Source organism: Mustelus asterias, chromosome 11 (assembly GCF_964213995.1).
Source record: "Mustelus asterias chromosome 11, sMusAst1.hap1.1, whole genome shotgun sequence".
Taxonomy (NCBI): Eukaryota; Metazoa; Chordata; class Chondrichthyes; order Carcharhiniformes; family Triakidae; genus Mustelus; species Mustelus asterias.
The window spans coordinates 4,991,642-5,016,177 of record NC_135811.1 but is presented as its reverse complement, the minus strand read 5'-3'; the positions used below and the strand labels follow the sequence as shown (position 1 = coordinate 5,016,177).

The window sequence follows — 24,536 nt, the reverse complement described above, 5'->3', positions numbered from 1 at the left end:
TCCACACAGGGAGCAAGAATCTCAAACCTGTTAGACAAGCTCAAGGGTTGAAGCTGCTTCAACACTACCTCCTGGATCCCTCTATCTGCCTTACTTGCAGTCACATTCTCCTGACACTGACCAAATCTGATCAAGTTAATCTAAGGGGTGTGGACAGAGAAAGAACAGCTGCAACCAATAATTTAACAACAATAATGGCAATAGTGGCTTTAAAATGGCTATTCTGGGTGAGAGCTAAGCATGCTGGGAATTTTGGTCAATTTATAGATTAAAACCAGATGCAGGTGGTAAAGAGGCTCTGGTCTGGGAGCTGTGATCTGAAGCTTTCTGTGTTGGTCAGATCAGGGACGTTGTTTACATTAACTGAGTCATTGTGGCTCCGATTTTTATGGCTGCTATCTGTGGGACATGTCAAATGAACTAAGCATTCTGGCATCGTTCAAAAGTAATTTCACTGGATGTTCGAGCCATGTGATCGGTTTCTGGTTACACAGTTGGCTAGATGTCAGAGAATCTTCTAGAAGCAAGTGGAGAATTGTGGATAAGAGACATGTGAGTCCTTTGTTTAGCAGCGATAACTCAGAAGAGACCAACCATCGCAACAAAGCCTGTACCCTGAAGAATGCTTCAGAGAGAAGAAGAAAATAGATTCTACATCGAGGATATTTCTTGGCCAAGGTTTTCCTAAACTCGGTAGTATCAATTTTCAGTTGAGTGGTTAAAATTGATGTTCAGTTCGAGTTAAAGTGCAGTTTAAGAGTTAAAGTTCAGTTGAAAGCTGATGTTCAGTTAGGTAAAGTTCAGTGAAGAGTTAATGATTTGGAATTGTTTATGTTGAAATGGTACTAGAAGTGTTAAATAAAGAAATAATTGAATTACTGCCCTTGTTTTTCTCTTTAAACTGGAATGCTCGGAAGGTGTTTAAATTAAAGCTGTATAACAGGGGTGTGACTGCCTCCTGAAACACAGTGTCCAGGTACCTATCCGCTTCCATGATGTGTCACAGTGTCTGAAGCTCAGACTCCAGCTCATCAACTCTGAGCCACAGTTCTTTGAGCAACCAACACTTACTACAGATGTGGTCACTAGGAACCACAATGGGGTCCACACCATGCAGCAACAACACATCACCTAGCCCTCCATGCCTATTTTAATTAGTTTTTAATTTGCTTTTTTAAATTTTCAACTGCTTTGAGCTTCCTGATCTGTAAAATATTTCTCCTTATTACCTTTAATCTGAAAGCAACTTAGGATAGGTAATTCACATTTGCAGTGTCTTACCAACCAATGCAATTACAGTTTTCCTCTGATATCACTCCTGATTGCTTTTCAAACTCAGCCCTCTGCTCCAGTGGCGGTGTCCCTCGCAGGTCTGGCTATCTCCGCTCCCAGAAGGTGAGTGAAGGCCCTGAGCCTCGTGCTGTATTTATCCCCTGCCCCAGTGGAGGTGTCCATTGCAGGTCTGGCTATCTCCGCTCCCAGAAGGTGAGTGAAGGCCCTGAGCCTCGTGCTGTATTTATCCCCTGCCCCAGTGGAGGTGTCCATTGCAGGTCTGGCTATCTCCGCTCCCAGAAGGTGAGTGAAGGCCCTGAGCCTCATGCGGTATTTATCCCCTGCCCCAGTGGCGGTGTCCCTCGCAGGTCTGGCTATCTCCGCTCCCAGAAGGTGAGTGAAGGCCCTGAGCCTCGTGCTGTATTTATCCCCTGCCCCAGTGGAGGTGTCCATTGCAGGTCTGGCTATCTCCGCTCCCAGAAGGTGAGTGAAGGCCCTGAGCCTCGTGCTGTATTTATCCCCTGCCCCAGTGGAGGTGTCCATTGCAGGTCTGGCTATCTCCGCTCCCAGAAGGTGAGTGAAGGCCCTGAGCCTCATGCGGTATTTATCCCCTGCCCCAGTGGAGAGTGTCCCTCACAGGTCCGGCTATCTCTGCTCCTGGAAGGTGAGTAGCTATAATCAAGGGGACTGGCAATGTGCAGAGAATCGCTCTTAAATCCTCAGAAATCTCTTGCAGATGGGAAGGAAGCAACTTATACTGAAAATAATGCTCCTGCGATAGTCCTGGTGTTTTTTTCTTCTCCTTTCCTGAGACAATTGGTGAACTGGCTAAAATGGGCAAATGTGGCATTGTTTGAAAACTCAACCCCAGAACTTTGTGCTCTGTAACTCTAACTTTGCTGCCTGGGCCAATGGCTTTTCTCATGACCCTCCAGTACCACACACATGACCACTCATCATACATGATCCAAGACAGTATATATTGGCAAGAATGTTCAAGTACAGATGATAGTGCAGTTAAAGTTTGACCCCAATCCCATCCTTATGGGGCGGCACGGTAGCACAGTGGTTAGCACTGCTGCTTCACAGCTCCAGGGTCCCGGGTTCGATTCCCGGCTCGGGTCACTGTCTGTGTGGAGTTTGCACATTCTCCTCGTGTCTGCGTGGGTTTCCTCCGGGTGCTCCGGTTTCCTCCCACAGTCCAAAGATGTGCGGGTTAGGTTGATTGGCCAGGTTAAAAATTGTCCCTTAGCGTCCCTGGGATGCGTAGGTTAGAGGGATTAGCGGGTAACATATGTGGGGGGAGGGCCTGGGTGGGATTGTGGTCGGTGCAGACTCGATGGGCCGAATGGCCTCCTTCTGCACTGTAGGGTTTCTATGTTTCTATGTTATCTAACATTCCCAGCTACGAGGAGCAGGAACTAATCTATTGCTCTTAGAAATCAATGTGGAGGTCTTGTGATGCAGTGAGTAGCATCCCTGCCTCTGAGCCAGAAGCTCTGGGTTCAAGTTCCAACACAGGACTTGAATGCCAAGTAAATTGACATGGGGCAGCATGGCGGCACAGTGGTTAGCAATGCTGCCTCATGGGTTTGATTCCGACCTTGGGTCACTGTCTGTGCGGAGTCTGCACGTTCTCCCCGTGTCTACGTGGGTTTCCTCCGGGTGCTCCGGTTTCCTCCCACAGTCCGAAAGATGTGCTGGTTAGGTGCATTGGCCATGCTAAATTCTCCCTCAGTGTACCCGAACAGGCGCTGGAGTGTGGCGACTAGGGGATTTTCACAGTAACTTTATTGCAGTGTTAACGTAAGCCTACTTGTGACACTAATAAATTTTTAAAAAGTTGTGCTCATAACGTGGGTCACCTGCAAATCCTTCCAAACATGCCAATGGCTGGTGCTAAGAGCAGGAGAGACTCCTGGTCAGCCACGCTTGATGTGGAGTAGCGTCCCGCAAGCTATAACCCCCTGGTGACAGACTAACCTGTTCCTGGAATTACAAACTATGGAAACAGACGAAAGGTTGCCTTCGTGCACCACTTGGTGCGGGAAGAGAATTGGAAAAGTCATTACCTTCCTTGTTGCCATAATTCTGAAGAGACTGGAAATCAGACATGGGACAGATTCTTTTATTCTGTGAATCAACTCAGCAGCCAGACCAGTTTTTGGAATCACTCCAAGGCAATGGAGCCTTTTGGGAGCTGGTTTGGGAGGTTTCACATCCTCTCGATTCTAAAAGTAAGGAGAGGATGTACTTGAGCAGGCAGTGGCACTAAACCTCAGCTTTGTGTGAGAAATTGGGTCGAGCGAGAACAGAAACATTAATGTTGATAAAGTGCCACATGACAGGCTTGTCAGCAAAGCTAAAGCCCACAGAGCAAGAGACCATGGCAGCGTGGATACACAGATATCTGGGTTTAGGAAACAGAGTGCTACAAAGAACAGTACAGCACAGGGACAGGCCCTTCGGCCCTCCAAGCCTGCACTGATTACTATCTAGACCAACTGCCTGTATCCCTCTATTCCCTGTTTGTTTATGTGCCTATCCAGATAAGTCTTAAATGTGGCTAACGTATCTGCCTCAACCACCTCGCTTGGCAGTGCATTCCAGGTGCCCACCACCCTCTTGTAAAAAACTCCCCCCGCATGTCTCCACTGAACCTTTCCCCCCCTTACCTTGAACTTGTGCCCCCTTGTAATTGTCATTTCTGCCCTGGGAAAAAGCTTCCAACTGTTCACCTTATCTATACCCCTCATAATTTTATAAACTTCTATCAGGAAACAGTGCTTTTCAAACTTGAGGAAGGTATACAGTGTAGTCCCCAAGAGGTTAGAATTAGGAACACTACTTTCCAGATCTATATTAATGCCCTAGACTTGGGTGAGCAATTTGCAGATGACGCAAATCTTGGAAATATTGTGAACTGCGAGGAAGATTATGTTAGGACTTCAAAACCGGCTGGTGGATATGAAGCAAAGGAAATTTAATACAGAGAAATGCAAAGTGATACATTTTGGTAGGAAAATAAACAAAGAAAATATGAAGGATACAATTCCAGAGGGAGTGGAGGGGCTGAGGTTGAGAAAAGAGTTAATAAGGCGTATGGATTGGACACTGGGCTTTCGAGTGGCACAGAGCACAAAAGGAAGTTATGGGGGAATATAGTTATGGGAATCTATATAAAACACTGGTTCAGCCTCAACTGTAATATTGTATCCAATTTTGGGAATCTCAGTTTGGGAAGCCATTAGAAAGGGTGAGAAAAGATTCAGGAGAGTGGTTCCGGGGAGGGGAGACTTCAGCAACATGGGTAGATTAGCAAAGAGAAGGTCGAGAGGAGATTTGCATTTTTTCAATTGCCAAGTTGATTGCTGTAAAGTGGAAAAAACTTCTTTAATATCGTTGATATTTGGTAACAAATATATATTTGTTGGTAAGATACCCAAAATTGTACACAATATGCCAGTTGAGGCTGAACCAGTGTTTTATATAGATTCATCATAACTTCCTTTTGTGCTCTGTGCCACTCGAAAGCCCAGTGTCCTGTCCATACGCCTTATTAACTCTTTTCTCAACTTCTGCCCCTGCACTCCCTCTGGAATTGTATCCTTTAGAGAAGAGAAGGTGGAGAGGAGATTTGTTAAAAATGTTCGAAATCATGAGGGGGTCTGAGGAGAGTGGACACAGAGAGACTGTTCCCAGTGGCAGGAGGGGTGAGATTTGAGCTGATCCAAATGCGACATGAGAAACTCCTTTTCATGCAGCGAGCGGTTAGAATCTGGAAGCTCATTGCCTGAGAGTGTGGTGGAGGCAGGTTCAACTCGGGATTTCAAAAGGAAATTGGATAATTATCTAAAGAGAAAACGCTTGCAGGACTACGTTGAAAAGAAGGGGGAGTGGCACGAAATAAGTAGCTCTTACAGAGAGCTGACACAGACATGATGGCCTCCTTCTGAACTGCAATCACTGTTATGATCCTGGTGACATCCCAAATTTTGGGATGATTCAGTCAGGGACCAGAAGCTTTCTACTTAAAGTGGACAAAGTTTGAGATCCCAGGTGTTTACTAGGAACGAAGAACAGTACAACACAGGAGCAGGCCCTTCGGCCCACCAAGCCTGCACCGATCAAGTTGTCCTATCTAGACCAACTGCCTGTGTCCCTCTATACCCCACTTGTTCACATGTCTATCCAGATAAGTCTTAAATGTCACTAATGTGTCTGCCTCAACCACCTCACTTGGCAGTGCATTCCAGGCCCCCTCTGTATAAAACATCTCCCCTGCACACCTCTACTGAATCTTCCCCTCGTTATCTTCAACTTGTGCCCCCTTGTAATAAGAGAATATAGCTACAAAATTTCATGGGGTTTGAACCAACAAATTAAATGTTACTATATTTAGGTAGAAAAGTAAAACAATTTACAATATATATTTTATACTTTAATATTTAGATTCAACATGAGGTACATGTGATTTAACAGGCAAACTCTGGTTGAGTACACCACACTGCACAATAAATGGTAGATGCAACCAAGATAGATCCCATGGATTTCTCTACAACCCACCTAAATGTCAGTATCCAGCATGAGTTATACAATCTCATTAAAACTCTGGAGCAAATTTTCCCGTTCCACCCGCCACGGGAATCGTAGCGGGTGAGGGGTGGACCATGGAAAGGTCCGTTGACCTCGGGCGGGATTTTCCGGTTTCGGGGTGAGCGTGTTCGGAAAATACTGCCCTCTGTCTCCTCTATGAGGGATTGCGTGTTTTCACTCTTGCGAAGATCTAGCCACTCCTGTCAAGGGCGGGGATAGTGGCTGGCGAGAGGGGAAAATATCACATGACGGAAAGTTAAGATTTATGTTGGCGTGAAAACTGGTCATGATCATCCGCTCCAGACCTCAATGGTGGCGCATGTTTCCCGTGGCGCCATGCCTGTAATGAAGGCAGTTTGCTGAAATCATGTCCCACACTGGATCAAAAGGCCACGCCGGCATTCTTTAGATCAGAGTCATTCACGATTGGATATAAGGGGCATGCAACTGACAAACTGTATTTCACTGGAGACTTTGAGGTATTTTCCCCTACCTTATATCGTGCTGTGTCTGCGGCCTCTCTGATCTTTTGGTTTGATCTGAGTCGATTTATTATTGTCACGTATTAACGTGCAGTGAAAAGTATTGTTTCTTGCGCGCTATACAGACAAAGCATACCGTTCATAGAGAAGGAAAGGAGAGAGTGCAGAATGTAGTCATAGCTAGAGTGTAGAGAAAGAACAAAGAACAAAGAAAATTACAGCACAGGAACAGGCCCTTCGGCCCTCCAAGCCTGCACCGACCATGCTGCCTGGCTTAACTAAAACCCCCTACGCTTCCGGGGACCATATCCTTCTATTCCCATCTCATTCATGTACTTGTCAAGACACCTCTTAAAAGTCACTACCGTATCCGCTTCCACTACCTCCCCCGGCAATGAGTTCCAGGCACCCAGCACTCTCTGTGTAAAAAATCTGCCTCGTACATCTCTTTTAAAACTTGCCCCTTGCACCTTAAACCTGTGCCCCCTAGTAATTGACTCTTCCACCCTGGGAAAAAGATCAACTTAATGCAAGGTAAGTCCATTCGAAAGTCTGACAGCAGCAGGGAAGAAGCTGTTCTTGAGTCGGTTGGTACATGACCTCAGACTTTTGTATCTTTTTCCCGAAGGAAGAAGGTGGAAGAATGTCCGGGGTACGTGGGGTCCTTAATTATGCTGGCTGCTTTGCCGAGGCAGCGGGAAGTGTAGACAGAGTCAATGGATGGGAGGCTGGTTTGAGTGATGGATTGGGCGACATTCATGATGTTTTGTAGTTCCGCAGAGGCAATAGCAGAACGACTTTCGGGATGGTTTCAGAGCCAAGGCCAGACTGGCGGTAAGGCATCGAGGGAGAGGGGGGGTTGCCGGGGGGAGGGGGGATGGTGTTATACGTGAGCTGCAGGGCAAAAATTTGACTGAGGGGGAGCTGGGAGAAGTCAAGACTGAGGCAAGGGAACAAGCAGGATGTCTCCAGCTGGGAGGGGAATACAGGGGAGGGGTGCACTCAGGCACATGATTGGGTAGGGGTGTGGGAATTTCGTTGGGGCCAGAATGGGATGTGAGCCAAGTAAAGGAATGCTTCAGTTGAGATTACTGAGATTGCAGAGTCTGTCCTTGTCCCAGTCCAGGGAGGGGGAGATATTGTCAGTGCACAGGGCCTGCTCACCATCTAATGCATGTCTGCCCGGGGCATTTTGGGCATAATACTGGCTTGCAGGTGGCACAGACATAGTCAGGGAGGTATCTGCAGCCTATAGATAGTTCTGCTCTTTGAACTTCAGCACCATCATCCTGCAACTTGAACCTGCCGTTCAAAATAAAACTGGTGGGAGACTTCTTAGGGTTTCTCGGATGAGTGGATCTTGGCACTGGTAGGCCAACTTAAAGGGCAGCTAACTGATACCTGTATTGCCAAATGAAGAGGAATACACAGGGGAGACATGTTCGGAACATTCCAGTAACAATAAATTCAATCAGGAGGCTTTATTTGTCGAGCATTCATGAGAGATTAATTCTGATTCTTGTTCTAATCGATCTCCTTGCAGTAACCCCTTGACCCAAGCATAAAAATTCTCCAATCAATCCGGAAAGATTGGATTTGCAACAATAAATCCAAAACCCAGTGGGCTACTGGACAAACTGCAGAAGACCAATGGAAACTGCGCCTACATTACATTCCAGCTGCCAAGTTTTTGCCCACTCACCTAACCATTCTGTGTCTCTCTGTTACTCTGTGTCATCCTCACCACTTGCCTTTCCACCTATTTTTGTGTCGTCCACAAATTTGGCAATGGTACATTCACTTCCCTCGTCCAAGTCATTAATATATATAGGAAATAATTGTGTCCTCCAGCACTGATCTCTGCGGCACTCTACTAGTTACAGGTTGCCATCCCAAAAATGCCCCTCTTATTCCAACTCTGCATTGGTTAACCAATCCTCTATCTATGCTAATATACTACCCCCAACATCATGGACTCTTATCTTATTAAGTAACCTTCTGTATGGTAGCTTATCGCAATGGTTCACACCTTTTATATGCTTGGAACACCTAGATAACAAGGACACCCATGTCAGACTCCTATTTATCGGCTACAGCTCAGCCTTCAACACCATTATTCCTATGAAACTCATCTCCAAACTCAATGGCCTGGGCCTCGGCTCCTCCCTCTGCAACTGGATCCTGAACTTCCTAACTCACGGACCACAATCAGTAAGGACAGGCAACAACACCTCCTCCACGATCATCCTCAACACTGGTGCCCCACAAGGCTGTGTTCTCAGCCCCCTTCTATACGCCTTATACACCTATGACTGTGTGTCCAAATCCCCCTCCAACTCGATTTTCAAGTTTACTGATGTCACCACTGTAGTGGGTCGGATCTCAAACAATGACGAGACAGAGTACAGGGGATAGAGAATCTGGTGAACAATAATCTCTCCCTCAATGTCAGCAAAGCAAAGGAGATAGTCATCAACTTCAGGAAGCGTAATGGAGAATATGCCCCTGTCTACATCAATGGGGACGAAGTAGAAAGGGTCGAGAGCTTCAAGTTTTTTGGTGTCCAGATCACCAACAACTTGTCCTGGTCTCTCCATGCCAATACTATAGTTAAGAAAGTCCACCAACACCTCTACTTTCTCAGAAGACTAAGGAAATTTGGCATGTCCACTACAACTTTCACCAACTTTTACAGATGCATCATAAAAAACATTCTTTCTGGTTGTATCACAGCTTGGTATGGCTCCTGCTCTGCCCAAGACTGCAAGGAACTACAAAGGGTCGTGAATGTAGCCCAATCCATCACTCAAACCAGCCTCCCATCCATTGACTCTGTCCACACTTCCCGCTGCCTCAGAGAAGCAGCCAGCATAATTAAGGACCCCACGCACCCCGGACATTCTCTCTTCCACCTTCTTTCGTCGGGAAAAGATACAAAAGTCTGAGGTCACGTACCAACCAATTCAAGAACAGCTTCTTCCCTACTGCTGCCGTCAGACTTTTGAATGGACTTACCTTGCATTAAGTTGATCTTTTTCTGTACCCTAGCTATGACTGTAACACTACATTCTGCACTCTCTCGTTTCCTTCTCTATGAACGGTATGTTTCGTCTGTATAGCATGCAAGAAACAATACTTTTCACTGTATGTTAATACATGTGACAATAATAAATCAAATCAAATCAGTCATGGGACACCTATACTATATAAAAACATTCAAGCACTCGTCCTATTTTCTGTGTCTTCTTCCCTTCCTGGGAAGAGACATGCCTCTGTCACTCTTGCTTCTCCCAGTATTTTGTGCCCTTTTTGAGTTTTTGCTTCTTATCTCGGTGCAAAGCTCCAAGTCCCACTGGTCATGCGCATGGGCCTGGCCAAGGTAAAAAAATCTAAACCGCGCATGTCTCTCCCAGTCAGGGCTTGCGTGGGAGACCTGAGGTTCGCTGGATCTTGGGGATGTAAAATACAGAGCTGAAGATGGAGTTTAGTTTTAGTTTAATTACATGGATTTAGAATCATGTTGAATCTTTTCTGGGGCACACTTGGGGGTCTTCGCGGTGCACGGGGTCATGATACACTGGCTGGGAACCACTGCCACATCGAACACTTTTTGGAAATCCAAGTATATTACATCTACTGGTTCCCCTTCATCTATCCTGCTCCATTACCACCTCAAAGAGCTTGAATATATTTGTCAGGCTTGATTTCCCTTCATGAAGCCGCACTGACTCTGATTGTATTTCTAAATGCTCTGCTATGACATACTTTATAATGGACTCTAATATTTTCCCAATCACAGATGTCAGTGAATTGAATTGTGATCTATCCACTAATGAGACAAATTAATATCCAGGTTCCCCCTTGAAAATAGGGCAAATCCAGTGGATGAAGAGATTCACAACCTATTTGTGCTTTGCCTAGACATGTTGGGGCTTGTCAGAGTTTGGGAGTTAGTTATGGCAAATGAGCTATGGTTTGAACATTCCTTGTTTTACAGTGAAATGCAGGAAACAAAATGAGAATGAACAAAGTTTCTGAATCATATTTTCCTTTTTATGTTCATGTTGGTTTATTTTTCTGTGCAGTGGATCTTACTATTCTTGCTTCTTTCCTCCTGCCTCTTTACGCTATTGAGTTTAGAGATATTAGACCAGCCAAACCTGGTCCAAAAACCTCTGACTGCGTCACACGAACCTCCCACCCCGTCTTCACCGAACTCCATACAAAGTTCCACACAGAGAACCCAACTTTCACCTCATCCTACTTGTTAACTCGTCGAGAGATATGAATTGGGCTAGAAAGTTCACCAAATGTTGCAACTCTGAGTGACATGGTTTGAAAGTCTAGTTGAAAGTGCACATCATGGTGGATTACAACAGAGAAACTGCTTCCAGGAGAAAAAGATAATCCTTTCTAATAATTAACCATAGATTGCTGTTTTCATCACTGCTAGGGTAAGCATTGAACTTCAAACAAAATCAATTCAAAGTGATATGAAGCCACAAAGTCCATCGACGGCCCACTGCAAGAAAGCGCCATTCCATGACCGAGTATTAGAAAGCAAGCTAAAATGTGATCGTTCTCTGGGTCTCACCCTCCCCACAAAATGCAAAGTACAGTGAATAACGCTAAGAGGTTGCAATTAAATATTAACAAGGAGGTTTTGGACTCGATTAGACTCTGACGGCCAGGCAGTGTGTAAAGCTACTCAAGTTGGGAGTTTACTCTTGTTGTCTTCTTCATTGCCCTCTCGCCACCCGGCCACTCATTCTTGTTTGTGCTGAGTCACGCTCTGCGTTGCACTTGTTTTTGATGTTGAGTCGCTTTATTGGAGTGCCGTACTGCAAAGTCTGCATTCTGAGCGAACTGTTGAGAGGGAGCGTGTCATGTCGTCAGTGCTGGATGAATACTGTGGCTCCACGTTTTGGGTGAGTACCACCTTCGCACCGTATTTCCTTCCATGTCCACCCCTGTATTCAAATGCCGGGTTGGGGTTACAGCAATTGATGTATAGAAACAAACTTTCTATAGCCCCTTTCACCCCCCCCCCACACCGCCCCCTCCCCACCAGCCCCCCCCCCCCCCCCCCCTGCCCCCCCCCCCCCCCCCCCCCCCCCCCCCGCCAACCCATGACATCCAGAAACCTGTTGCAGTCATTAAGTACTTTTTGAAGTGTAGTCACTGTTGTAATATAGGAAATAAGGCAACCAATTTGCTCACAGCATGCTCCTGTGAATAAATCATTTAAATATGGGGCGGCAGGGTGGCACAGTGGTTAGCTGGCTGGCCAGCATTTTATTGCCCATCCCTAGTTGCCCGTGTCTGCGTGGGTTTCCTCCGGGTGCTCCGGATTCCTCCCACACTCCAAAGATGTGCAGTGGATTGGCCATGTTTTGATTTTTCATTTGATTTGATTTGAGAAAATAAGAGGTGTGCCTCAATGTTCTATATAGTATCGAGATGTCATATAACTGATTTGATTTGATTTATTATTGTCACATGTATTAGCATACAGTGAAAAGTATTGTTTCTTGCGCGCGACACAGACAAAGCATACTGTTCATAGACAAGGAAACGAGAGAGTGCAGAATGTAATGTTACAGTCATAGCTAGGGTGTAGAGAAAGATCAACTTAATGCAAGGTAAGTCCATTCAAAAGTCTGATGGCAGCAGGGAAGAAGCTGTTCTTGAGTCAGTTGGTGCGTGTCCTCAGACTTTTGTGTCTTTTTCCTGACGGAAGAAGGTGGAAAAGAGTATGTCTGAGGTGCGTGGGGTCCTTAATTATTGCCCCTTAGTGTTCCAAGATGTGTAGGTTAGATGGATGGTAAATGTGTGGGGTTACAGGGATAGGGTGGGGGAGAGGGTCTGGGTAAAATACTCTGTCAGAGAGTCGGTGCAGACTCGATGGACTCAATGGCCACCTTCTGCACTGTAGAGATTCTATGGTGATGTTCCTTGAAGGATAAATATTGCCCAGGGCAATATCTAGCTGAGATGTCTCTATGTTGAGTTGCTTTATTGGAGCCCCACGCTGTAAACTCTTCATTCCGGTATCTCAATTTAACATTTCATCCAAAAGTTGGCATCGTTGACAGTGACGCACTCCCTCAGTACATCAGTACTCAGCACGGTGGGATATCAGCCTGGATTATAGGCTCAAATCTCCAGAGTGAAACTTACCCCTGCTTCCCTTTCATTCTGGGGTGAGACTGAGCCACTGGCTATGGACTGAGATGATCTGATAGTCCGTGAGAACAATGGTTCCTGTGGTTCCAGGGGATTGGGTAGAATGTTATCCATGGAAGGCGTGCAAAGAGGAGAGGAAAGAATATTCCAAAGCACTTTACAACCACTGATTGAAATGTGGTCACGGTGTTCTGTTTTCTTCCTGCCCTGTGTCGTCCTATATCTGTACGGATGTATAGGACATAGAGAGTCTATCCAGTGAGGCAGGGAGCAATTCATAAAGGTTTTCCCTTCTCTGGAATTTGTTGGATAAACCAGCAGTTATGATGGAAGTTGAAGGATGTGGTGTACAAGGTCACGCCATCAACTGCATTGATGGGCCAAATGGCCAGCTCTCTCCCTTCACTTTCTTGTGTTTGACTGAGAAGGTTCAGGAATCAAAGTACGTCCAATATTTCCTGATCTGTAAAATTTCCTTTATTAGTTGTGTATAACAATTAACAAATGCTGTTATAGATGCTGCAGCTTACCCTGGGAGGTGAGTTGGAGGAGTAGGCTCTCTGATAGTGTAGCATATACATAGGCATTGGGCTTGATGTAGAACATAAACAAAGAACAAAGAACACTACGGTACAGGAACAGGCCCTTCGGCCCTCCAAGCCTGTGCCGATCATGAATCCCTAACTAAACTAAAAAAAACCTTCTGCCCTTACTCGGTCCCTATCCCTCTATTCCCTCCCTATTTATGTACGCATCCAGATGCTTCTTAAATGTTGTTAATGTGCCTGCTTCCACCACCTCCTCTGGCAGTGCGTTCCAGGCACCCACCGCTCTCTGCGTGAAAAACTTCCTCCACATATTTCCCTTAAACTTTCCCCTCTCACCTTGAACCTGTGGCCCCTTGTAATTGACACTTCCGCCCTGGGGAAAAAGCCTCTGACTATCCACCCTGTCTCTGCCTCTCATAATTTTGTAGACCTCTATCAGGCCTCCCCTCAGCCTCTGTCTTTCCAGTGAAAACAATCCTAGTTTATTCAACCTCTCCTCATAGTCAACACCCTCGAGACCAGGCAACATCCTGGTGAACCTTCTTTGCGCTCTCTCCAAAGCTTTCATGTCCTTCTGATAGTGTGGTGACCAGAACAGCACGCAATGCTCCAAATGCGGCCTAACCAAGGTTTTATATGTACTGAATGAATTGTCTCCATTGAATATTTTACTCCTTTTAACCATCCCTTTGGAATGGTTAAAGTAAAGTTTTTGGAAAGTAAAGTTTGTGTATTTTGTATTTGTATTGTATTTTGTAATTTTTTTGTCTCTCTATATTTCAACGTTATAATATGGAGTCAGGTCACGCGCTAAGCAGTTCCTGTTTGTGACTATCCATCACATGAGTAAATCCTTTAAATCACGTTTACTTCCCTCTTCCCAGATCCATTCATCCCTGTTTCCCTCAACCCCCTATCAAATCTAAGCTTCAATGTGGACACAAACTCTGCGTCTATCAATAAGGCTGCGAGTGAGTTCCACGGCTGATCACAGCTCTCCCTGTGTCCTCACTTCTCAATCAGTTGTGTTTCACCTTCTATCAATGCACCAATCCCTCAACATGCAGAGGCAATCGATTCCTGGCTATCCTTTCGGAATTTTAAACCTTTTTGATTTGATTTGATTTATTATTGTCACATGTATTAGTATACAGTGAAAAGTATTGTTTCTTGCGCGCTATACAGACAAAGCATACCATTCATAGAGAAGGAAAGGAGAGAGTGCAGAATGTAGTGTTACAGTCATAGCTAAAGTGTAGAGAAAGATCAACTTAATGCAAGGTAGGTCCATTCAAAAGTCTGACAGCAGCAGGGACGAAGCTGTTCTTGAGTCGGTTGGTACGTGACCTCAGACTTTTGTATCTTTTTCCCAATGGAAGAAGGGGGAAGAGAGAATGTCTGAGATGCGTGGGGTCCTTAATTATGCTGGCTGCTTTGCCGAGGCAGTGGGAAGTGTAGACAGAGTCAATGGATGGGAGGCTGTATCTGTGTCACTTGAACAAAAAAATTTGAATAATAAATAAATAATGAATAATAATATTATGTATACCCTGCAGCATGTAAGTGAACCTTCACTGCACCCTCACTAAAGCCTTTCCTTTCAAAGGGCCTGTAATTTTCTCTTCACTCCTTTGATGTATTGAAGGAGTGTGACACTATTTAGCAGGTGGAGATCTTAAAGCTATGAGTTGCCAGACCTGCTGTTGGGTGCGAAAAATCCCATTGCAGTATTCTGTAAAACAGCAGGAAAGTTCTCCCTTGGTGTCCTGGTCCATTAGTTATTCCTCAGCCAACCTCACCAAAACAGATGGTCTGATAACCGTCACATTGCTGTTGTTGGGATCTTGCTGTGTGCAAATTGGCTGCTGCATTTCTGTACAGTCGACTGTGTTTCCTTACTGCCCTTCCAAAGGATAATTGGTCATCAAGCTCTTTGGGATGTCCTGAGGTTGTGAAAGGAGAAACGCTAATGGCCAAAGGTTCCCAACATTTCCTGCCCAGGGGATCCTCCGGTCCCGCCAATTCTGACCTACCCCCGCTCCCCCCCCCCCCCCCCATGCGTTCCTCGGCAGTGGAGATTGTGGGGCACACAAAGCCCCGTAGACATTGGTGGGACTGGTAGATTGCGCTGTTGGCCAATGGCAGGCTGTCAAGTGGGGGGGGCCAGGGGAGAGTGTGGGGGGGGGGTGGGGGGAGTGGGCTGCACCGGAAAATCCTGCTCAATGTTTATTTTACTGGCGACAGCCCCGGGATTGTGCGAGGGTGCTCTTATTGATCTTCAACCTGTGTTCAGCTTCAGTTTGCTGGGAGGTTGGGAGGGGAGTGAAGGTGAAACTTGAATGGCTGCCTTTGGCCTACCCTCCCTCTCCGGTGGTAAAGTACCTCCCATTCTTCTCACCGCCTGCACCTGCCGAAAATGGGCATTCACATCTTTAGGAGACAATCTCTGCTCTAATGCATCTCTGAACAGCCGAGTGTTTCATAGAATCATAGAATCCCTACAGTGCAGAAGGAGGCTATTCGGCCCATTGGGTCTGCACCGACCACAATTCCACCCAGGCCCTATCCTAGTAACGCCTCATATTTACCCTGCTAATCCCCTTAACACGAAGGGTCAATTTAGCATGGCCAATCAACCTAACGCGCACATCTTTGGACTGTGGGAGGAAACTGGAGCATTCGGAGGAAACCCACGCAGACACGGAGAGAATGTGCAAATTCTGCATGGACAATGAATAGAGGCTGGAATTGAACCCGGGTCCCTGACGCTGTGAGGCAGCAGTGCTAACCACTGTGCCACAGTGTCACCCCCACAGAATAAGATATAACTTCTCCCTTGGTGACAGTTCCGACTGGGGAGATATGAAAATGACCCACACTCCTTTTTAAAAAGGCAAATGTAGATTCCCACTTTGCCTCAGTTCAGGAGTTGTTCATCAGGACACGAATTCCTACAAACAGAAAGAGAGTTAAACTATTTAAAATCTAAAATCATTTCTTCTAAAGTATTCCTAGGGTACAGAAGGATATGGAGCCAGGGCAGGTGGATGGAGTTAACTTACAGATGATCTCACTGAATAGTGGGACATTCTTGAGGGGCTGAATAGTCTCCTTATGTTCCTATATTCCTGGTTGAGCAATCAAAGGAATGAAACTTTTTCTCAACGTGAACAAAACCAAACTTTTGAACCTTTCCTCATAAGTTAGAGAGCGGCAGTCATAGAATCATAGAAACCTGACAGTGCAGAAGGAGGCCATTTGGCACATTGAGTCTACACCGACCACAATCCCAGCCAGGCCCTATCCCCATAACCCCACATATTTACCCTGCTAATCTATCTGTCACTAAGATGCAATTTAGCATGGCCAATCAACCTAACCCACCCATCTTTGGAGAGTGGGAGGAAACCAGAGCAACGGGAGGAAACCCACGCAGACACGGGGAGAACGTGCAAACTCCACACAGACAGTGACCCAAGGCTGGAATTGAACCCAGGTGCCTGGCGCTGTGAGGCAGCAGTGCTAACCACTGTGCCACCGTGCCGCCCATGTCTTTGACTTCATGTGGAACCTCTTGAGGAGGCAGTTGTTGCTTTGGAGAGCACGTAAGTTGTGTGAATTAATTGCCAGCTTTGCCCTCCAACATCCCCAATGTGTATAACTTGTTAAAGCTGGTACATATGTAGAATAAACAACATTTTTCCATATAAAACCCAAGATCCAGGTCATTTGTGCTGTTCCATCATTCACTTCGATCATGTCTGATCTGTGCCTCAACTCCATTTACCCATCTTTGCTCCTTGCCCAATCTCACTGTTACACAATAAAGAACCTGAAAGGGCTTCACACCAGGGGAATGTTTCCGATGTGCCGTGACTGCTGATACAAAGGAAAATGCAGCAGCTAACCTTTTATTTGTAATAAGAAAGGGCAACAAAATGAATGTCCAGCCCCTTAATAACAAATAAGAACAGAAAATGCTGGATAAACTCAGCAGATCTGGCAGCATCTGTGGAGAGAGAAACACAGTTAATGTTTTGAGTCCGAATGATTCTTCTTCAAAGACGAACAGCGGTAGAAATTCAATGGATTTTACACTGTTGACCCTGATGATCAGATTAGATTTGATTTGAATTATTATTGTCACATGTATTGGGGTACGGCGCATTGGGGCGGCACGGTAGCACAGTGGTTAGCACTGCTGCTTCACAGGTCCAGGGACCTGGGTTCGATTCCCGGCTTGGGTCACTGTCTGTGTGGAGTTTGCACATTCTCCTCGTGTCTGCGTGGGTTTCCTCAAGGTGCTCCGGTTTCCTCCCACAGTCCAAAAATGTGCGGGTTAGGTTGATTGGCCATGCTAAAAAAAAAACTGCCCTTAGTGTCCTGAGATGCGTAGGTTAGAGGGATTAGTGGGTGAAATATGTAGGGGTATGGGGGTAGGGCCTGGGTGGGATTGTGGTCAGTGCAGACTCGGTGGGCCAAATGGCCTCTTTCTATACTGTAGGGTTTCTATGATTTCTATGAAAAGTATTGTTTCGTGTGTGTTATACAAGGCATACCATTCATAGAGTACATAGGGGAGAAGGAAAAGAGAGGGTGCAGAATGTCGTGTAACATTCATAGCTCGGGTGGAGCAGGTGGAGAAAAATAGGTCAGGGGTTGGTTGGAGGTCAAGGGAGACAAAATGGCAAGGATGTCATGGACACAAACAGCACAGTGGTCAGCACTGCTGCCTCACAGCATCACGGGTTCAATTCCTGCGGTCACTGTCTTTGCAAGTTTGCAAGTTCCCCCCGTGTCTGTGTGGGTTTCCTCCGGGTGTTCCGTTTTCTCCCACACTCCAGTGATGTTTAGGTTAGGTGAATTGGCCATGCTAAATTGCTCCTTAGTGTCCAGAGTTGTGTAGGTTAGATGGATTGACCATGGTAAATGCCTGGGGTTACAGGGATAGGGCGGAGGGGAGAGTCTGGGTGGGATGCTCTTTCGGAGAGTCAGTGCAGACTCAATGGGCTGAATGGCCTCTTTCTGCACTGTAAGGATTTTATGGTTCAATGACAAGACAAAGGGAGTACTAATGACAGTGTTAGAGACTAAAGCAGACGTTAATAGTGACATCACGGTCAGATAACAGAATATGGGAATAGAAGAACAAGGGTCAGTGTATTCTGAAAGCAAAACACGAGAAAAAGATGGGATCGGGGCGGGAGGGGCGGGAGGGGGAGTAAATAAATAATATGATGGACAGAGTTCATGGTGTGAAGTTGTTGAACTCAGTGTTAAGTTCCCGGGGCTGTAAAGTACCTAATTGGAAGATGAGCTGATGTTCCTCCAGTTTGTGTTGACTTCACTGGAGCACAGGTCAAGGACAGAACTTTTTACCCAGTTTTTGAGTTGATGTGGGAATGTTACCAGGGTCCTGGAGGAGCCCGGTGCTCTTTTTCCCCAGAGTGCCAAGGGATCTTCAACAACCACTGGATAAAGCAAATCAGGATGTGGAGATCAGGCCATTTTTAAATGCATCATTTCCTTGGCAATGTTATCAGTAGATTCTTAATTCCAGATTTTTTTATTGAATTCAAATTCCAGCATCTGCTGTGGTGGGATTTGAACCTGGATCCCCAGAACATCAGCTGAGTTTCTAGATTAATAGTCTAGTGATAATACCACTAGGCCATCGCCTCCGCCCTCCTTGGTGGAGCTGTCCTCCTGCCCATCTCCATAACCAATTTTCTCCTTCAAGACTTTATCCAATCTTCTTTGGAAAGCTCCAGTGAATTGACTTCCATCACCTTTCCATGAAGCACATTCCAATTCTCAACAAATTCCTTCATTTAAAAGAATCTTAATTCTCTCTCCGTGGCTCTTTTCCAATGAATTTAAACTGGTGTCCTTTTGGAAATGAATCTCCAGCCAGTGAACACAGTTTTGCTGGATTCACTCTATCTGAATTCTTTATCATTTTGAACAGCTCGGGTAAACTATCTCTGAAACCTTCTCTGTTCAGTAAGAAGTCTCACAACACCAGGTTAAAGTCCAACAGGTTTATTTGGTAGCAAATACCATAAGCTTTCGGAGCACAGCTCCTTCGTCAGATGGAGTGGATATCTGTTCTCAAACAGGGCACAGACACAGAAATCAAATTACAGAATACTGATTAGAATGCAAATCTCTACAGCCAGCCAGGTCTTAAATGTACAGACAATGTGGGTGGAGGGAGCATTCAACACAGGTTAAAGAGATGTGTATTGTCTCCAGACAGAACAGCTAGTGAAATTCTGCAAGTCCAGGAGGCAAGCTGTGGGGGTTACTGATAATGTGACATAACTCCAACATCCCAGTTTAAGCCGTCCTCATGTGTGCGGAACTTGGCTATCAGTTTCTGCTCAGCGACTCTGCGCTGTCGTGTGTCGTGAAGGCCGCCTTGGAGAACGCTTACATGAAGATCCAAGGCTGAATGTCCGTGACTGCTGAAGTGCTCCCCCACGGGAAGAGAACAGTTTTGCCTGGTGATTGTCGAGCGGTGTTCATTCATCCGTTGTCGTAGCGTCTGCATGGTTTCCCCAATGTACCATGCCTCGGGACATCCTTTCTTGCAGCATATCAGGTAGACAACGTTGGCCGAGTTGCAAGAGTAGGTACCGTGTACCTGGTAGATGGTGTTCTCACGTGAGATGATGGCATCCGTGTCGATGATCCGGCACGTCTTGCAGAGGTTGCTGTGGCAGGATTGTGTGGTGTCGTGGTCACTGTTCTCCTGAAGGCTGGGTAGTTTGCTGCGGACCTTCTCTGTTAAGCAGAGAGAGAGAATGATGTTGTATTTGATTCCACAATGTCTGACCTGAACCTGTGTGCCTCAGTCTATATTGACAAGGATCGCCAGTGAGGTCATTCTGAGATCATTGAAATTCACATCTAAATGTGTCATTGGCTACTAATGCACACTACAGTGTCTATTCTAGAGGTTCTATTGGGGACCCGTTTTGATTGTACTGCTCAGCGATCCACCATCAACCAGCATGAGTGTCGCTGATAAAGCATCAGAGCCTCTTGACATTTCATCATCATAGAATCCCTACAGTGCAGAAGAAGGCCACTCGGCCCATTGAGTCAGCACCGACCACACTCCCACCCAGGCCCTATTCCTGTAACCCCACATATTTACCCTGCTCGTCCCCCGAAACTAAAGGGAAATTTAGCATGGCCAATCAATCTAACCCGCACATCTTTGGAGTGTGGGAGGAAACCCATGCAGACACGGGGAGAATGTACAAGCTCCACACAGGCAGTGACTCAGGCCGGGAATTGAACTTGGGTCCCTGGCACTGAGGCAGCAGTGCTAACCACTGTGCATGTGCTCAGTCCATGAGCCATTGAGAGTTAGACTGTCGATCGAGGTTAGTCATTAACCCAGTGAAGTAGGTGAACACGTGAATGACTTTATCTCCCACTCCCTCAATCGATCAGGGTGAGTAATGATGACAGCATCAGATTAAAAAGGTCACCTTGTGATTGTTAATGTCTTTGCAGGGTGAGTAATGCCTTGTGCTTTTTTTGGAAGCAGTTCTTCACCTGCCAGAGAATAATCATTTTATTTTGGCCAATTTTACTGTGTCTCTTTCAGTGAGACCAGGTTTGCGATAAAGATTGGGGAAGATTACTCAAGTGCTGACCTCACCACATTGAAGTGTCGATAAAAGCAAATTACTGCTGATGCTGGAATCTGAAACAAAAATAGAAAATGCTGGAAAATCTCAGCAGGTCCGACAGCACCTGTGGGGAGAGAATAGAGCCAATGTTTCGTGTCTTGGTGACCCTTCAAACAAAGAACAAAGAACAAAGAAAATTGCAGCGAAGGAACAGGCCCTTCGGCCCTCCAAGCCTGCACCGACCATGCTGCGCGATTGAATTAAAACCCCCTCCCCTTCCGGGAACCGTATCCCTCTATTCCCATCCTGTTCATGTATTTGTCAAGATGCCCCTTAAAGGCACTATTGTATCTGCTTCCACTACCCTCCCCGGCAGCGAGTTCCAGGCACCCACCACACTCTAAGTAAAAAACTTGCCTCGTACATCCTATGCCCCCTAGTAATTGACTCTTCCACCCTGGGAAAAAGCTCCTGACTATCCACTCTGTCCATGCCCCTCATAATCTTGTAGGCTTCTATCAGGTCGCCCCTCAACCTCCGTCGTTCCAGTGAGAACAAACCCAGTTTCTCCAGCCTCTCCTCATAGCTAATAGCAAGAGAGAGCTCTGACTCCAAACGTTGGCTCCAATCTCTCTCCACAGATGCTGTCAGACCTGCTGAGATTTTCCAGCATTTTCTGTTTCTGTGACAGTGAGGTGCTGGCTGGTTTAGAAGGGGATTAGAAGGGGAACTACAGTTAACTCTGAACCTCTCTTCACCCTGAGTTCTACCAGTGCAAATATTGGCTGATTTCCTCCTTCAATGCGTGTATGGGATGTGTGTGTGGGATGTATGTATGGGATGTATGTATGGGATGTATGTATGGGATGTGTGTGTGGGATGTATGTATGGGATGTGTGTATGGGATGTATGTATGGGATGTGTGTATGGGATGTGTGTATGGGATGTATGTATGGGATGTATGTATGGGATGTGTGTGTGGGATGTATGTATGGGATGTATGTATGGGATGTATGTATGGGATGTGTGTATGGGATGTGTGTATGGGATGTGTGAGTGGGATGTGTGTGTGGGATGTATGTATGGGATGTATGTATGGGATGTGTGTGTGGGATGTGTGTGTGGGATGTATGTATGGGATGTATGTATGGGATGTATGTATGGGATGTATGTATGGGATGTGTGTATGGGATGTATGTATGGGATGTGTGTATGGGATGTATGTATGGGATGTATGTATGGGATGTATGTATGGGATGTATGTATGGGATGTGTGTATGGGATGTATGTATGGGATGTATGTATGGGATGTGTGTGTGGGATGTATGTGTGGGATGTATGTATGGGATGTATGTGCTTCAGTTATTCACGGACTTAATGCACAAATCATTAAAATGTAGGAGTCAGATCCAGCAGATAATCAAAAAACGTCGAATGCATTGTTGATCTTTTTAAGAACGAGAGCAAAGAATATAAAAGGAGTAAGTTTAGTTGCAGTTAAAGCTCTGAATAATCAGGAGTTCTGTGTACAGTTCTGTGCTGGATACATTGATCTCAGAAGGAGTGAAGTGCAGATTGACTAGAATGTTACCAAGGATCCATGGGTTTGATCATGAGGGGAAATTCATTGGACTATAGAAGGTGATTTAATTCAGGTTTTTAACATTCCTACAAAATTATTCCTACGAAACTCATCTCCAAACTCTGTGGCGTGGGCCTTGGCCCCTCCCTCTGTGACTGGATCCTGAACTTCCTAACTCACAGACCACAATAAGCAAGGATAGAGAACAACACCTCCTCCACGATCATCCTCAACACCGGTGCTCCACAAGGCTGTGTCCTCAGCCCCCTACTATACTCCTTGTACATCTATGACTCTGTGGCCAAATTCCCCTCCAATTCAATTTTCAAGTTTGCTGACGACACCACCGTAGTGGATCGGATCTCAAACAACGACCAGACATAGTACAGGAATGAGATCGAGAATCTGGTGAACTGGTGCGGCAACAATAATCTCTCTCTCAATGTCAATAAAACGAAGGAGATTGCCATCGACTTCAGGGAGCGTAAAGGAGAACATGCTCCTGTCTACATCAATGGGGGTGAAGTAGAAATGGTCGAGAGCTTCAAGCTTTCAGGTGTCCAGATCACCAACAACCTGTCATGGTCCACCCATGCCAACACTATCGTTAAGAAAGCCCACCAATGCCTCTACTTTCTCAGAAGACGAAGGAAATTTGGAATGTCCGCTACAACTCTCACCAACTTTTACAGATGCACCATAGAAAGCATTCTTTCAGGTTGTAGCACAGCTTGGTATGGCTCCTGCTCTGCCCAAGACCACAAGAAACTTCAAAGGGTCGTGAACAAAACCCAGACCATCACGCAAACCAGCCTCCCATCCATTGACTCTGTCTGCACTTTCCGCTGCCTCGGTAAAGCAGCCAGCATAATTAAGGACCCCATGCACCCTGGACATTCTCTCTTCCACCTTCTTCCATCGGGAAAAGATAAAAAAGTCTGAGGACACATGCCAACCGACTCAAGAACAGCTTCTTCCCTGCTGCTGTCAGACTTTTGAATGGACCTACCTTGCATTAAGTTGATCTTTCTCTACACCCTAGCTATGACTGTAACACTCCATTCTGCACTCTCTCGTTTCCTTCTCTATGAACAGTATGCTTTGTCTGTATAGCGCGCAAGAAACAATACTTTTCACTGTATGTTAATACATGTGACAATAATAAATCAAATCAAAAATCAAATCAAATCATCCTGAAAGGAATTGTTCGGATAGGTGGAGAGAAACATTTCCACTGGTGGGGAGTTGAGGACAAAGTGAGGCATAACTTTAAAATGAGTGCCAGACCATTCAGGAGAGATCGAGGAAACACTTCCAAACACAAGGAGCTAAAGTGTGGAACTCTCTCTATGAAAAGTGTGCGGCACGGTAGCACAAGGGGCGGCACGGTAGCACAGTGATTAGCACTGCTGCTTCACAGCTCCAGGGACCTGGGTTCGATTCCCGGCTTGGGTCACTGTCTGTGTGGAGTTTGCACATTCTCCTCGTGTCTGCGTGGGTTTCCTCCGGGTGCTCCGGTTTCCTCCCACAGTCCAAAGATGTGCGGGTTAGGTTGATTGGCCGTGCTAAAAATTGCCCCTTAGTGTCCTGGAATGCGTAAGTTAGAGGGATTAGTGGGTAAATGGTGGGATTGTGGTCGGTGCAGACTCGATGGGCCGAATGGCCTCTTTCTGTACTGTCGGGTTTCTATGTTTCTAAGTGGTAAACATTGGGCAGCAATTAATCATTTTCAATGTGAGATCAGTAGCTCAGGGTTTGAAGGAATGTTAGGGCAAGGCTGGTAGATGGAGCTTAGATACAGATCAGCCATCATCTCATCCGATGGCAGAACAGGCTTGAGGGGTTGAATGGCCTCTTGCTGTTCGTATGTTAACAAGTTAAGCAATCAAAGGGATTAACGTTTTTCTCAGAGTGAACAAGGCAGCTTCTTTAACCTATCATCATAACTTAGATATTGGAAATCATGTACACTTCCCCCTGCAACCTCTTGAAGGGGTAATTTTTCCTTTATGATAACTGGTTAAAAATGCAGTAGTTTTGTTCTTTCCCTTCTCCCGTGTATACACTTGTTAAACATAGTTCAGGTATATTATGTTAACAACACTTTGTTCTAGAAAGCTGAAATCCATCTGCACAGAGATTTAGGAACTTCTGGGATAGGTGTGTCCATTCAGCCCCTCAATCTACCCGCATCATTAGATCAGGCCCTGGCTAACCTGCGGCT

At 45.9% G+C, this 24,536-nt stretch overlaps 1 protein-coding gene across 1 annotated transcript in view; it reads left to right on the top strand.

Annotated features, from left to right (window-relative positions):
• The first annotated feature begins 10,878 nt into the window (after positions 1–10,878).
• The window catches only part of abcc2 (ATP binding cassette subfamily C member 2), a 109,805-nt gene continuing 96,147 nt past the window's right edge, over positions 10,879–24,536 (top strand). The window contains exon 1 of the mRNA XM_078223078.1: positions 10,879–11,278. Coding sequence (XP_078079204.1) covers positions 11,237–11,278 — 42 coding nt within the window. The 5' untranslated portion in view covers positions 10,879–11,236. The remainder of the gene's footprint in view (positions 11,279–24,536) is intronic.